General features: G+C 43.2%; 1 protein-coding gene across 5 annotated transcripts in view; it reads right to left on the reverse strand.

The window, feature by feature from the left end:
- LOC133472897 (sex-determining region Y protein-like) overlaps positions 1 to 16926 on the reverse strand; it is a 376487-nt gene that overhangs the window by 100088 nt on the left and 259473 nt on the right. The window contains exon 7 of one of the 5 annotated variants that reach the window (XM_061764411.1): positions 2177 to 2380. The exons of the other annotated variants lie outside the window; for them this stretch is intronic. Within the exon in view, the coding sequence (XP_061620395.1) occupies positions 2281 to 2380 (100 nt within the window). The 3' untranslated portion in view covers positions 2177 to 2280. Of the gene's footprint in view, positions 1 to 2176; positions 2381 to 16926 lie in introns of those variants that run through there. 5 annotated transcript variants of the gene reach the window in all.

A 16926-nucleotide genomic window follows, 5' to 3' on the forward strand; every position in this document is an offset into this window, starting at 1 on the left:
GAAATACCGATATTTGTTTAAAAAAAAAAAAAAAAAAAAAAAAAAAAAAAGGTCAAGTAAAAAAGTAAAAATCAGTAATACAGAAACCATTTAAAAAGCATTCTCTAATTGGGTTAGCCTTCCCACATGCTTCAAACACATTTCAACTTTTTTTAAAGTATTCCTTCACCATTTTTACGCTTGCTCACAGAGATCTCCAAATAAAGATGCAATGCGTGCTTGCTTCAAGCTTTTCATTTGTCACTCCTAGTTTAACTTTACTGTAAAAATGACACAAAACAAGAGATTCAAGCATTGTCTATGCTAGTATTGGTGGACCTTTCGATGGCGCCCAATCAAGCTTGTAGCTTGTAGAAGGCAGCGATCGTGCTCCTGGGGAACAGGTGAAGCAGAAATGGAGGGTGTCGGCGAGACAAATTTACAAATTCAAATCGAGTGACAGCTCTCCAGTCATTCCCTACTTGCCTCATTTGCCGCCGTGGCACACGAAAATGACAAACACACACTCGATGAATGGACTTGCCACATTGGCGGGTTTTTGATGTTTATAGATTACCTGTAATTGGACTGTCAAAGGGCCGATGTGGGTATAGGAAACAGATAATGCAAACCCCCAAAGAAACTGGTTTTACACAAAAGGGGACACTTATTAATGCACATACCTTGAAAATGAATGAACAATTGGTTTAACATGGAAAATGAAATTGGATAAATTCAAGCAAGAAAGTGACTTTCAAGCGGATATTTTTTATCATCGTTTATATAATTTGCAAATGAATCCTTCCTTGTCTCTTGTGGTTAGGATGCGCTGGCTCTGAGATTCGAGTTTATTGATGAACAACGGGGCTATGCAGATGGGAAAAATGGATTCCAAATCTTGAACAATGGGAGTATGATTAAAATGTCCGCAGAAAGAAATCAATCCTAAAGCACAGACTGAAGAAATAATGTAGTCATTCTAAAAGCGGCGCACTCACGGCATGACAATACCGAGGCCGTCATGTGTGTGCCGAATGGTTCTACTCTCCTTAAAGGGAGGCAAAAAGAACAGCTGTCAGTGAGAGCGGCCGAGATGATCGATAGCCTACTCCGCCGGGACACCGAGGCCATTCTGAGATGGGGAACCATTACGCGGAAACGCCAACGGTCCCCACCGCAGAATTTACACCATCCATCGTTGCGTGTATCAAAAGCGCTCCGTGTCAGTGTCCCAATCTCCGCAAAGTCATTGTACGACCCCTGTGGGAGGCAAGATCTTCCACAAAAACAAACAGGAAGCACAACGCAGCCTCGGCCCCCGACGGGGACACCTTGAAATGGATTACCTGTCTTTAAACACCCATGCTCTTTCATCGACGACTCTCTCTCCTTTTCAACATCTCCAGTCTCCTAATCCAAATTATAAATCCCAACAGGAGAGTGAAAGACAGTTCCCAGAGGGGACAGCTTTCATGTAAAGAAGAAGGAACCGCATGTGGCTGACTTGACTAAAAATACACCAAGGCCTTTTGTATTTTTATTTTTTTTTCTTCTTTCTGTCATACTTTCAACCTTGACTGAGGACAATGACTTATGTGGCACGGCAGGGAGGGAGGAAGCTTCTGCAGACCTCCGGCTACCTTGGCGATCATTCAAAATCAATACATAAAAAGCCCAACTTTTAAGATCAATTCAAAACTGCAGAATTGTCCAATGCCCTGCAGAAAAAAATCCTGGACATCCTCCTCCTGTTAAATAAGAGAAATCAGGTTCATTCCAATTAAGGCATATTAGGGAAAGTTTCCTCAAAAACCAATTTGAAAACAGTTTTAGTAATCCATTAATGCTGTGCTACTTTAAATAGTCCAGATGGATGGTGTTCCTGATGCCAAAAACAAGGCTGCGATATTTCAAGAAAGTCATCGTACTGTTAAATCATGTTTTCGTTTCTTTCCTTTTAAGTCATATTAGCGAAGGTTTACATAAAGAATCATCTTCAAGCTGTTTATTTATTGATTAATGCCCTGCTACTTTGAAAGGTCCAATTGGATGGAGTTCTGTAAGGCTGCCATTTTCCAACAAGGCTGACACATTTCAAGAAAATCAGCGTTCTGTCTCAGACAGCGAACGCAGTCCTTCCAATTAAGGCGAATTGGGTAGTTTACAAGTTTAGAATAGATGAATGCCATGCTACTTTGACTGGTCCAGAGGGATGGAGTTCTGCTATGGTTGGTGGATGGCCACCATGTTGCCAACTCTTCCAAATCAGTTGGAGCCCAGTGTAGTTCTTATTTGTGGAGGTCATCGTTTTTCAGCGGATCTCCCTTTCAATCCCGCCAATGGCGTGACGTCGCAAGAGGTCTGGTATTCTGGCAACGACTTGCCCTCACTGGAATCAAGACTGCATAATAGAAGAGACATCGAAAAGACATTAGTCGACACGCTTTACAGAGCAGCTGCTGCCACGGATGCCTGGATGCGGGCTCGCCAGCGTCCCATTATGTTTGCCAACGTAAACGTCTCCTCCCTGTGCCATCATAAATCCACGAGAGTTGATTAATGAAGTCGATTCGCAGCTATCGAGCTGGGTGCAAACTGTTCAATTATGCATCTTTGACTCTCCTTATATCACGTTCGGGTCTCATGCTGCCACGTGCGTAGGAGGCCTCGCAGGGAGAGACGAGCGCGCTATATTTGTCGGAGAGGTGACCTTTCGCCAAGGCGACAAATTGAAGCCGAGTGATTGGTGAGTACTGTCAATTTGGCCTTTGGTTAAGGCTTTGCCGGGGTTCCGGCACAGGTCCCGGCAGAACGGCGTTCATATTCTGAGTTAATCAAAGCGCACGACTGGGGCGGTGTCCCCTGTAATACAGCGATAATATCAAAACAAAGAATGCGATTCGGAGTCTGCCTTCTCAGTGGGTCCTTGCGTTTGCAAACCGCTCATTTTTGGTTGGAGTGTGCACCTTTTGGAGCAGTAGTCTCTTTTTTTTTTTTTTACCGTTATTCCTTAAATCGTATTGGGGTAAAAAGGCTCCCACCCACAGGCACTGGCAAGTTTTGAGAATAGAAACTAATACCTTGGTGGTGCACAGTTAAGACTTGTAAAGAGAAGGAATCATTACAGTTTTTCTTTCGGGTCTGCTCAAAAACTACATCCTGCTGATTCCATCCTCCCGTTATCTCTAAAAATGTAATCGTCACGTCTTTTCCCATGAACAATATAATGAGGATCAAATTCCTTGGGGTCTCATGCATCAGCCAAACACAAACAGGAATACTGGGTGGCTTGATTGCCATGAAATATTGATGCAGACACGAAGGATTCGAATGAGTTTGGTTATCCCCAGACTTCCCTTCGCACATCACCCACGTTTTCAATTACTAGTCTCGTTATGATGATGAAAATGCTTGTAAATATATAGATTTTACGCGTGATCAGTGGCTCACTCGCCATTAAATAGTGCAGCATCTCCACTAGCTGATATCAGTACAATTGCGATGAAAACCCATGGGCAGTCAGAAATATATATTTTTGGAAAGAACAGTGCACATGCTGGCTGCAGTATTTTCTTCCCTTTGCAGAGAGCACTCCAGAAGATGAAAAGGGAAGCCCAGACTGGAAACACAATCAATGCTCATTCATTCAATTACAAAGGCAACACATGTGCGAGTCCTACTTTTTTTTTTTTTAAAGCCTGAAGGGGGACGTCCTGAATTGACGCTGTGAATGAAACGGTTAATCCCTGTATAAAAAAACACGGCAATCCATCGATGGCACATCATCTTGTCGTATAGGGACCGTCCGACGCAGTGACATCCAAGTTTAAACACGCATCTGATATCAGATCATATTTAATGTGTGAACTTTAGAGAATTTGTTGCTGCATTGTCTTTGTTCACTCTGCGAGGCAGCGATTGTGGTCGCAGATGATTCCCTGGTGTGCAATGTGGCAGGTGGGCGGATGGACCAAACAAAAAGATCAAATCAATAGTTTCAGCCAGAACTTAATTGCACAGTGGGAGCCAGAGTTTTTTTTATTTTCGTTTATTACGGGACTCGGTCAAACTTTTAATATAGTGCCAGCCTCTGGGGTACAGCGTTCCAACACACCTGGCTTAGACTGGGAAACAAAGGCTGCGCACAGCCTGATCTTTGACCAGGCTGAGCAACTTGTGCTGTTTTCAGGAGCATACAGTTGTCTGCAAACAGCACGGGATGTAATGAAGTCACAGTAGCTGAATTAAGCAGCTTAAGGGATCAGAGTTTTGCCTTCTGTGGCGCGTGGAAACAAAAGCGAGGAGATTTAAAACTAAATTGGAGATTTTCCTCCTCACTTCAAACGTAATGCCGCTCAAATGCGCGCTGCTAATTAGCAATGCATTTTTTGGGCTGCGTATACCTGAAAAGGCTTGGGTAATATCAGGGGGGGAAATGAGCGCGAAACTATCACGGTAAGGTGTTTCGGGTGTCCCAATTTCCAGATTAATGTCATCCAAATATAATACAAAAGATCCAAGATCAAAAAGATTAGAACATCAAAATCCTGAAAGACTGAAAAGTCCAGGATTAACCTGGCAAATGTCAAATAATTTGACTCTCTAATCATCTTGACGAATTGATCTGAAGCGGGTTACACATCCTGACAGTTGGGCCAAATTTAGGCATTTCCTCAACCTGCTGAGCAAAGTCAGCAAAGGCCCAATTATCTGCAGTCTCTGAAAGACTGTACTGAGTGATTATCCTGTGGTGTGCATATTTTTTTTTTTTTGTGAAAAGAGTGATTTGTCCTCGGACAACGCTCACAAATGTTAAGCCTGTTCAACCACCGAGTTCGGCCAAACCTCGGACTCCACGATTGTGATGTGAAGCCAATCAGGAAGCTCACAACACGAAAATACAAGAGCAACCGCTTGTGTTGAGTGTTTGTTCAACAAGTCAGTTCTCCCAAGTCATTCACCTCAACCAAAATGAAGTGTTCGAAACTGCAATGTAGTTCAGGTCACTCTCGGCACTACGATTGGCATGTGGTTTGGGGTAGTAGACTCGCAATTGTGGGTGGAAGTATTGATGTGTGTGCGGTACGCTGTGTTGTCAATCTCAAGTGCACCACACTATAAGAGAAGTAAAAAGACCGCACACTTTTTTTTTTTTTTTTTTTCAAATTTTCCGAAACGCAAGTCCTTGTGTGTTGTCAACAGGGAGGAGACCTCACGATTGTGGGTGACGATATCGTTGCGTGTGTGGTGTGCTGCGTTGGCCATCTCGAGTGCACCACACTATAGGAGCAATAAGAACAGACCTCTCGCAAAATCAGTATTTCTGCATCTTGCCAAAACATTTGTGGAACTAGCTTGTTGCCTCAACGCCAACTGATGTGCAAAAACAAATATGCACCAGAATAGCGATGTTAAAAACATTTGGGGTATTGTTTTATTTATTTCTTTATTTTTTTAAGTCAAAGTGAAAGAATGCTATCCCCTTTAGCTTTTCAAGATGAAATTTCTCTCCTGCCCACACACATGCCTGTGCACGAAAAAAAGAAAGCTATTGTTTCACATCAACTTGCCTTACATGAGTCCCGCTTGGCGTTTGATTTAGATTCGTTTCATGCCAGCCACTCACTGGCTAGAACCAGAGGTCTTCGCTGTCGAACCTTTTTCCTTTCGGCAAACGATGTGTGGGCAAGCCGGCGAAGCTTTTTCGCTGGCTTCATAAATAACCTTTTTGTCTTAATCCATCAAGTTTGTGGATGCAGAAAAGGCAACATTTGCCGCACGCGGGGGCTGAGTGTTAGTCAGGTGTCTGCAGTATCTTGATGTATAAGCTTGTTCTTTAAGCAGGATCTGGATCGCTACAGAACTGTTCTGCCAGCCCGATGCCGCAATCCATCATACCATGAACTGACTATTTCACTTCTGCGGATGCGACTGATTCATAGACCGCAACCGCCCTCAGATCAGTCAAGGATATCTGGAAATGTTCAGTTCCCTTTGGACAAAAAAAATAAACCAAACAACTCAATTAAATGTGATTAAATTAAATATTCATCCATCAACGCTAGCTGGCACGCATGGCTGCCACTAACAAGATGGCTGTGAAAAGAGAGCAGTTACGTTATGTATTTTACAAAAGCAGTCTCGTTGCCAACTTAGGTCGCTATATTTATTGACTTTTCCTTCAACTCTAGCAACAATGTTGTTTTTCAAAACAGCGACGAGCGACTTGGAAAAAGACATGAGCGGAATCACTTTCACATAATTTGGTTTATGACAAGAAAGGAGCTCGGCGGAAAGCAATCACGCTGAACATTGCCAAAGACATGATGCCCATTTATCAACATACTGTAAAGTTTTGCTTCCAAGCGGCAAATGTTTTACCAAGGTCGCGTTCTCTCACCTGTACAACTCTAACTGAGAAAGAGTGTGAGAAAGAGCTAGAAATGCTGTGAGGGATGTCATATTTATGTGAAATCACAATCATATCAGTGCCTTTAACTGACCCAAAGCTAAGGTAGGGGGGAGGAATTGGTTTGGTCAGGATGTTTGTTTTATTGGCGCTACGGACATAATTCATTGCCCATTATGTCGCGGAGCACCATGCTACCGTTTGTGGAGCCTTGGGTGTCTCGGGAGCCCGGTTTGAGAACCGCTGTATGAAATGGAGGAAATGGATTGGTTCAAAAGCCCAAATGGCAGATGGGATAAACTCCAGCTCACCTGCGAGCGAAACGAGGGCAAACGCTATCGAAAAATGGATCGATGGATTGGTTTTAAAAAAACTAAACGCAGCCAATGAATGAACATGCTAAACAGGAAATAAAATCATTTCTTGAAGTAAACGTTTCATTTCTCCATGCAGATGGCTCATCTGAGAACTGAAAAAAACCAGACTCTTATTTTCTCTGTTGTTGTTTTGTTTCCACTGCTCTGGAATAGTTGCTAAAGTTGTTTTCAGCGCCAAAGCGCCTCGCCAGAATGCTGATGGATGCCAAATGGAAATTGTTGAGGGATAAAGCAAAGACAAACATCTGACGCCGTATCTTGCCGCAGACTCGTGTGCACGTAAGCAACCTTGAAACTCCGCTGTTCCATGTATGTCTCCCATGATGCAGAATACATGCACAGTTAACAGAATACCTCCAGGCTATAAAAGCACCATCGAACACAAATGCATAGGAAAGGCAAACAACAGGTTATTGTGACCCTGCTATCTGCCGAAGCAAATGTTGTAAAAACCGGGTTTCTATTTCCCACGCGATCATCCTGGGAGCTCGTTTACGCAAGCAAATGTGAAGCAGCATCTGAGGAGCGGCTAATGGCTCACGCTTGTGTGGCCCACACGGGTCAAATCAATGGAACGCTTTAGCTCTCAACAGTCTTCTCATGTATTGCCAAGGGTTCTCCCCTGTCGCCCAATTTGCAAGTTGGGAGATTTGCACACACTTTTGAGTTTCTTGCGCATCCTAAAATGTCTCTGTGATAGATTAATGAGAGGGGGGGGGGGGGGGGGGGGGATGGGGGGAGGAACTTCAGCACTGGGTGAATTTCAGCTCGATGCGTTTAATAGCTACCGAAATAGGAACGTGGAATCTTGACGGTGCACTTCTCTAAAAGTGAGCTCTTGAGAAGCGTTAACCCTTACAACATACTGTTCATTCTCCATGCACATACAGTATGGCCAAGAATAGCCTCGTAATTCTCTATATCCAATTATGAACAATACATATTTTCAAAAGGTATTAATAGCCTGTCTGACTTAAAAAAAAAAACAAAAAAAAAAGTAACAATCCCTTGACACCTACGTATCTTTTGATGTAATTTAGAGCAGGGTAAATATTTACAATTGTTGGCCTCAGCTACTTTCAGAGCACACCAAATTAACGCACCCCATACCAAAGGCTATTTGGTCAGGAAAATCATTTCGAGATATCCGATTAACGGCCCAATTATGGGATAGGATAAATCACGGTCCAAATTGGCCTGATTATCGGCATGGCTACTACGAGTGTTAATCTGCTGCAATCCAGTCTTTGCCAAGGAATAGCTGGGGTTGAGACCAAAAGGTCAAGTAACAATCACTCGACAACTGTCTTTAGACGTCATTTAGGGCAGAGTAAATATTTCCTCCGACATCAGGAGGCTGAAGAAGCCTCGAGGGGGGGGAAAAAAAAAAAAACGGCATTGTATTTTCAGCGTGGTCTGTACAGCTCAATCCCACTCTCTTAATCCCCTTGCTGGCGGAAGGCATTTGTTTGAGGCTAGCCCTCGCCACCGGCGCCCGCCTCTCCGTCCTTGTCATGCCCTTCCCAATGCACGTTGCCAGATGTTCACTCAGGATCTCTCTTCCAAAAAAAAAAAAAAAAAAGCCTTCCAAAGCCAGCGATTCCTTCACACAGCCTTCATGTTGATACCGTTGTTGACAGTCTCTTAATTGAATCGGGCCATGTTTGCCTTGATGATATTTGGGCCTTCACAGCAAACTGCAAACTATTATAGGCCAATTTATTGTGTATGCCACAGGAATGCTTTAATCTTTAGCCACAAGGCATCTTAACATCGCTTGAGGGCCGTCGCAGACATCATTACGAGCGCTCGGACAAGTGCAAGCAGCCATGAATCTCAGTGTTGCCGTCTGCCAATCCCAACTGGCGAACATGATGGTTTTTCTTTTGAGAACGTTTCCGAATGCCTAACGAGGCATTTTAAGACGTGCCGGCGGGATCAAAGTTGGGCTGAGGAAAAGGAATAATGTCCTCATTCAGATTTGACACACCTGAAGGCAAATGCTGATCAGCGGGAGAGGACGACACGGTTTGACATGTTTTTCAGTCCAATTCTGCAATTTCGGACAAAACAGGAATGCTCTTCTTCATTAGATGTAGCCAAAATGCACGCCATCCAGGCCTCTAATCCAATTCTCCCCATACAGTTACCACTTTCTCGCTCTGGTGGTTGTGTTTGTCTTGCAGCAACATGAGAGCCAGGGGCAGCTCAGCATCAGCCAGGTATCAGAAACCAACTACGTGACCCGCAGTAAACCTCTTCCTCACGCGACAACAGCTTTCGTTATGCTTGGCTCGAGTCTTGACACAACGCCGTATGAGAGGATTACGCAATGCAGGTGAGGAGGAGGAGGGTTTGTGCCCTCTGATGACCTCGAGTGTGCCGTCAATCTCTCATAATCTGTAATTCTTTTAGGAATATTCGTGTCATTAATATTAACTTTAATGGTACGGTCTACATACATACATACCGATTGTTTATATTTGTTTTCAAACGTGAATGACCCCACACGAAAAGGAAAAAACAAACCGCAAACAGTGAAACATCTATGAATAATTAATGCCCACCCAAAAAGCACTCTTATCTATTCGGCAAGGCTGTAGCCTGACGAAATGAAGCTCCTCATCTCACTGCAACATAGCTGCTTGGCACCAAAATACCACCAAAAATCACCGTTTTGATATAAGACAAGACTTTGACTAATAGATGAATTTGAGAATGCCGAAGCACAACTACGCAAGGGTTACCCGTATCGCATGGTGCCACAGGTCATCCAGACACCCGTAGAAGTGCAGTGGCGTGTCACGGCTTCAGGAATAGACGAACCTCACTGGGCTGACCGACTAATTTCTGCATTACTTCAAACTATGCACTTTATCCAAGCAACCGTACACTTTGGAAACTGGGACTTGAGTTCTGCCAATGTGCTGATTAATGACCTTTTTTTCACAGCATATCGAGGAGGTTCTAAAAACAACAACAACTTCGTTCTTAACACACCCCGCACCACAGAATAATTGCTCAGGGTAATTGTCAGAGACAACGCACAATTGAGTCTTTGCTGACTTTGATCGCAAGAGAGGTAAAATGCTAAGTTTTGTCAAAATCTTCGGTATTTCTGCACTCCGTACGTGTAAGTCGTGGATGGTTGTTACATCAAATGTTCTCAAGTAACTCATGGATCCCGTTTGACAAATTCAATCACAGCAAACACAGCGGAAATAGATGCTATCAAAGTGCCTGCATATTGCTTTTGACTTAAAAGGAAACATTTCTGTTTGGCAGCTGCAAAGAGGCGGCGAACATCTGTATTTTTTTTAATCAGACTGTAATTTCCTTTTAAAAGGGATCCTTTCCTTTTTTTTTTATTTCCTTCCCCCCCTCCGGAGGGGGATCAAAACGTGCCCAATGTGATTTGTTGATGTGTTCGTCTCAGCCTTTACAGCTCATTGGAGTTGATTGCAAAACACAGATAAGACCGTTCAGAGTCAAGGTTTGCGTGGCGGTGAGCAGAATTACGCCAAAAGAATGCCGCTTCCGTGAAACCGTGGAGCGGTGGCAGCAAATGATTAACCCCATTAACATTTCTCATGTTTCATCGCAACAGGGGCTGCATACTAGTGAAGTAGATAATTCCATCTCCGCTGCCTTGATGACAGACAGAAAACACAACGGACGCCGGCGTACTGTATACATTTGCTCACAAGATTGCCATTTTTTGATGTCATCTTTGGTTCAATAGGCTGCATGTCGCTTACGATGGGGTGATAGAAATGTATTCGCTGAGCAAACCCAGGTCCCAGATCGAGTCAATTTGATTCGCTCGCAGTTTGGCCGCGGCGGCTTTGTTAGCGCGTCGCCCACGCAATGCTGCTGCATTATTCCGACAGTCGCTTGAGCCAGACTTAATATAAACAGGAGTGCTTCATGTCCACGAGCGGGCGGGAGAATGTACATCAACCCGGCGACATGTGATTTGCATAGACAGCATGGGGGGGATTACAGAAAAGGCAATGCAATATAAAAACAAACACACACAAAAAAAATAAATAAATAAATAAAATACTGTGGAAATTCACAAGCATCCATCAGATTTGTTTTCATGTGATTCCAAACAGCAAATCCTGCTCAGACAGTTATCCTGATAGGTGCAAATTTGAATCGCCAACTTTTATCAATGACAGACAGACAACAGCATGTCAGACAAGCATCATCTGGTATTACGTTTGCTCTTCTCTCCATATCTGCGAGGGTAAAAAACAAAAACAAACAAAACATAAAAAACACTTGCTCTGCTCTTGAGCCCGTGTTGCTAAATTCCATGTTGTTGCCCTCTGATGGGCCCAAGCGTTGAAGGGAGGGGCCTGCAACTCCACTCGCCAAGTGTGAAACCCCGTTGGCACCTCGCAGGGCGACCGTTCTCAATTATTTGTTTGCATGTTCAAATGCCTCGGGCACTGTGTCGCTTGGACTCTGCCAAAAATAATAAATAAATAAATACATTCTAATTATTATTTCTTTTTTTTTTAAATGAGCTTGTCACTGCCTCAGAGTCCACCAGTGACTCTGGATGCTACTTTATCTGGCTGTCGAAACCCATAATTGTCTTTGAAAAGTATCTGCGAGACGATGGAAAATGCTGAAATGAGGGCAATTTTTATTTTGCAAATCCCATTTTGATAATGGAGGTCAATAACAAAGCTATTGTGAAAAGACGGGCAAGACCTTGAATCCGTGCGACCCTGGCATCCAAAGGGTAAGTAGGGTTGTGTGGGGTTGTACCATATCTGGAGGTGACAACGGCAACGGACTTTTTGGCGGTAAAAAGTACTCTCATTCTGTACTGTGAGTAAAAGTACAGATACTTATATAACGTAACTTATATAAAACCAAGTTGTTTTGATAACTTGCCACAATGGGAAAAAAAACGTTTGTTATAGTACCTTACGTAGAGCTTGTGCTAACAACAAAAGTCATGTTACGTGTCGCATGTTGACGTTTGAGAGCTAGCTAGTGTTGGCTTGATATACGATCAAAGCGACCTGTTGCAATCGTTTTTTTGCTAACATTGTAAATTCAGTAAAAAAATAAAAATAATAATAATTAAACCTTACGAAACCCCAAAGACGCCAAGATCTCAACCAGGGTGGATTTGATCTCTATTTATGTTGTCATCTGTGGAGGTTGAAAAAGTCAAACTACTTTGATAAAGGAGGAGGAAGTACAGATCAGTTTGCAAATGCAGTGGATAAAAATAAAGTACACATACTTGAGAAAACAACTTTAGCATAGTCGCTACGTTTTAGCACTCCGTTCCTTCCCACCACTGGTTCAAGGTTCGATCCTACTTAGTTTATGCAAACCCTGAAGCTATATTTAGACATAGAAACTTTGAGTGACACGATCGTCCTGTCCTCACACTCTTGTTACCGGAGAGGAACAAACTATCACAAAGGGATGAAGTGTCGGCCAACAGTACAGTGGGGGGGGGGTTGGGGAGTTCCAGCTCGGCTTAGCTAGCAATATTACCGGCCTTGATCTCACCCGAAAAAGGTTGTTCACAGGATGAAAAGCAACTTGTCATCCAGCTTCGACTTTATTGTTGCGGCTGATAAGGTCAAAAAGATGGCAAAAAAAAAAGCTCCACTTGAAAGTCATTTCTGCCCTTTCATATGCTAATTGACATGTTTCAATTAGTGTTTACCCCCAAGCTTCGACGCTTAAACTTTCTCAAAGAGTTCATAACCTGCAGTGACTGAATAATTATGTTGTTAGAGTATCAAATAAATATAAGTCTAAATAACTTTTGATGACATCTTTTGGATGTCTTCACACTCAAATTTTAATTGTCACGGACTAACTAAATCTAGATTTCTATTTTTTTTTTTTTTACTCAGTAGTGAATAGAAAAATACAGTTCTGTATTTTTGTATAACATGGCAATATGCAAAAAGACCGATAAGAATGTAGATTGAACGGTGTACAACACGCCTTATCTTTGTGTTTGTCGGCATGTATGTTGTGAGTTAATCACTTTACATCCCGCGTGTCGCTCGCTCGAAGGCCCCTCGGGAATTTGCGGCTCTGGTCGATCCGCGGGGCCGCCAGCTGCCTTTGTCTCTGGGGACGAATCCAAACCCTCCTCGTCGCAAACGCTACCGGGACAAGCCCGTTGAGAGACGAGCCTCCGAGGGGCCCCTTCATGCTGGAGGAAACCACCGCTTGCCTTTTTCTTTTCTTTTCTTTTCTTTTCGCTCAGTTTCATTTGAGAAGTTTTGTGTTGACTCGGGCACACCATTTTGGAGTTTAAGCCATACGTCGGAGTCATAATCCTTCAAACAAAAACAGAAGCTGCGGTTTACCAAACAGAGCTAGGAAGTCGGCCATTTTGGGCGAATTCCAGAGCTCATACTTTAAGAACCCCCTACCAGAGAATTCACCCGAAAAAGCTCCAATTGGAAACGGGCAATCTACAAAGATGGACGAGTAAATACATTGCGATGCTTTTTTTTTTTTTGTCGACACCATCTGTTTGTCAAAGTTTGATGATCATTTCAAGGATCCGTTGCTGCTTGCACCTTGAATTTTAATTGTATCTCAAGGTACTACGTTTAGGAAGCAGTTTCCGAAACAACGCGAATCATAAGTGGATGTGCAATTATTTCTTAGCCACTGATGCTCAGTCGCTCGATAGCTCCCAAGATAATTTGCAGGCAAATATATTTCATTTACACATCATCCAACACAGTAATTAATTGTTCCGCTGTTTGCTACACAATAGTTCAGTGACTCCTTTGTGCCACCGCAGTTGTCGTACTGTTCCGTGATACGTGTTGCCATCTGGAATCTCCTTCTTTTTTTTTTTAACTCCCTCTGATGGGAGTGTTGAAAAGGAATGACAGCATCACCCTTTCACCATTTAAGGTGAATCGATTATGTTTTTGACCCTGTGAATGTTTGCTGCGGTCACTGTTCGATAAAGGCGGCGCAAGTGGATTGTGGTTTCAGTTCCCGTAAAAATAATCGAGACGACTGAAGTGCTACAAATGATTTGGAGAGCCGCGTCATCCGCGTGTTGGCACCGAGGCAAAGTTCACCATTCACGCATTTTGGTCCCTCGCCATTACGGCCTGTCAGCGGGAGAACTGATGACGAGAGAGGACGTCCCTAATTAGCCCTTGTCAGCCCAATGACATTCTAATCATGTGTTCTGGTAATTACTTCACTTACATGATCTTCCCGCACATCTTAGGGGTGACACGATGATGACACTCGTCACCAAAATGAACCTGAGTGCATTCAGGGCTCGCTGGCTGACAAGGAGACGTGTAAAAAAAAAAAAAAAAAAAATGGAGGGGGAGAAACAGCCTCCATCCTTTACTTCCAAGCCCTGAGGCGCTCTCATGTGAGGGAGGAGGGAGGAGGGGGAATCATTTTATCATCTACAGTGCATAAAATTGAGAGCTGTGTGGAGTACTTTCAGAGTCTTAACAATGGTAGTATGCTAACCTCTTTGTTGGGTTTCCTGTCTTTATATTACGATGCTAAGATTAGGGATGCCCTGATAGCACCTAAAAGGATTTTCTTTTTAGATCAAGTACCACTATTCCAATTGGAGCACTCTCCGATACCAATTATTCCTGTTGTGCCATTGTGTTGATGATGTTTATTTTCATCAAATATTGCTCAGTGAACTCAAATATATCACTGTTTAGAGTCTTGCTACACATTTCACTTAAATGTAGCCTGTAAGACAAGGCACCTCAGTTATGTAGCGTCTCGGTGTAAACACTAGGGGCACCATGTAAAAGGATTACACAGATGAGAGACAAAGAAGAGCGGAGTCTGGCGGCGAGACGAGTTGTACTTCCGATGTCATGTTACCTCTGTGTGTTAAATACAAAATAAAGATTAAAAAGACGAGACACGACTGTATATGTCAGGCTGGGGAAGTGGTATCAGTGTTGTAGTATTTCGATAATCGCTCATTATCATCTGTCAGAGACATCCGCTAATCAGGCCGTTTGCTGACTTTGCTGATCGCAAGAGAAAAAAAATGCTTCAATTTTTGCCTGATTGTAAAATAACCACAAACTGAGCTACCCGTCTGTGGAATTAATAATTCCCATCACTCAACACCATCTTTCCCTTTTTATTACGCATAAGTTGACTCCCACATCCAGAACAACATTTGCATGTCCAACGGGACGGCGTGTTCGGCAGACACATCCCTGGCATATTCATCGCTCTTTGACTGCATGCGATCCAAACAGCGGGGGAAGCAGAGGAGCATTATGCTAAAATATGGACTATTTCCATAGCGGCCGACCGGTCCTCTGTGGGCTTTTGTTTGGGGCTGCCTCGACCCGCTCCTTCACCGACTCGGGCTTCATTATGTGTGACAGTGTTCCGAGGAGGCAGGTGCACACGATGGAATAAAAGGGAGGTAGAGAAGCAGAGCGGCTCGACATAGACATGCCTTCTTTTCCTGATATCATGGATGAATCAATTGCTGCTGCTTGGTACATTTTTTTTTCTCCCGCTGACCCCGTGAGAAAGCGAGTCAAAAAAAACAAAACCAAAAAAACAAAAAATCTTGGGGGGCCGTTGCCTTTGGCGTGTCAGCTATACTCCTCCATCTCCTTGCACGCACACTGCATCCACTTCCCTCTACAATGCATTTGTGGAGTTATGGCATTGGACTACATGAAAGATATTAGGGGCGCAGGGGTAAATCGAGATGATGGATGAGTTCTGTTGTGTTCTCAAGCGAAAAATAAAAGAACAGCGCAAAGGTTGGCGGTGGGGACGTGGAGGGTGGGGGGACTCAGACCTCAATTGCTCGTGATTTGTATCGGGTTCAAAAATTCCAGGAATTTTTTAAAATTGAAAACTTTCCAAGGCAATTCACGGGATTAAACCAGAAATTTACAAAATACTTAAGGTTGGATCTTAATGGGGAACGTAAAAAAGTTTCCAATTGAAAATATATCCAAACATTTCTGATCTGAACTTTCCATGGAAATTTACAGGAAACTTTCCACCCATATTTTACAGACATTACGGTAGCGCAGTTTGTTTATCTGATGCTACAGAAGCAATGTATACACACACACAAAACAAACAAAAATAAACATTTGCGCGCCCTTGCTAAACATTATCACGACTCCCCGATCAAACGTTTTCCCGTGTCAGCTCGACGGAGTGAACCGAAGCTGCAGTCTTGTCTGGGAGAGAAATAAACATTGATATGCTCCAACGGCCTGCTATGTTAATTAAATAGGTGCTTATTGAAATTCAATGACAGCTGGAGTTTCACGGTGAGACCCCCCCCCCCCCAAGAGAGAGTGTAAAATATAATTGGTTGACAGCGAAATGTAACACACAATTAGTTTGGGAGCTTTAATTAATATCATTCAGGCGAGGTCCCGTGTTCGGATGAGTACTAAAAGGTTCGATGTGGCGCTCAGGAATTGTGACAACAAGTCCGCAAATGTTGTACGAGATTAATTTTCCTGTGTGACTTTGACTCGACTAAAGGTCCATAAAACGGGTGGCTAATCCGTGTTTCATTCATTTTCCTTCTATTTTTGAATTGGCAATCGAAAATCAAAACGCGACACGAGTGGCTGATGGCGTGACAGTACAAGAAAGACCGATGGAAATACTGTCCACTGAGACGTCTCGACTCCTCTTAGCTCATCAGTACGACAATAATCACGACAAGCTCGAGATGGTGACTCCAACGTATGTACAGTGGATATAAAAAGTCGACACACCAATGTTCAAACAGCAGGTTTTGGTGATATAAAAAGATGAGACTAATACGATAACAATCAACCAAGAACATTCAAACATGTTCAATGGGAGTCAACACACAAGCGATTAGGTTTAGGTCCAAATAAAGCTCAGCTTTTCGAGTAGACTTTTCCTGACCATTTTTTTTTTATGATTTTGCTTTCTACCATAAAAGCGCGATGGTTTTATGCTAATACTGACTGGAATCGTTCATGATTGCCTTCACTTTGACTGAGACCGGGCCTTTCCCCTTTCCCCTTTCCCCTTTCCTCCAGCCGCTGCAGTAATGGCAGCGCTAGCAACGCACCCCATTGTGAAAACAAGACAAATCAGATCAACTCAAACAGAATGTGTCAAAGGATG

The sequence above is a fragment of the Phyllopteryx taeniolatus genome, chromosome 23 (assembly GCF_024500385.1).
Source record: "Phyllopteryx taeniolatus isolate TA_2022b chromosome 23, UOR_Ptae_1.2, whole genome shotgun sequence".
NCBI lineage: Eukaryota > Metazoa > Chordata > Actinopteri > Syngnathiformes > Syngnathidae > Phyllopteryx > Phyllopteryx taeniolatus.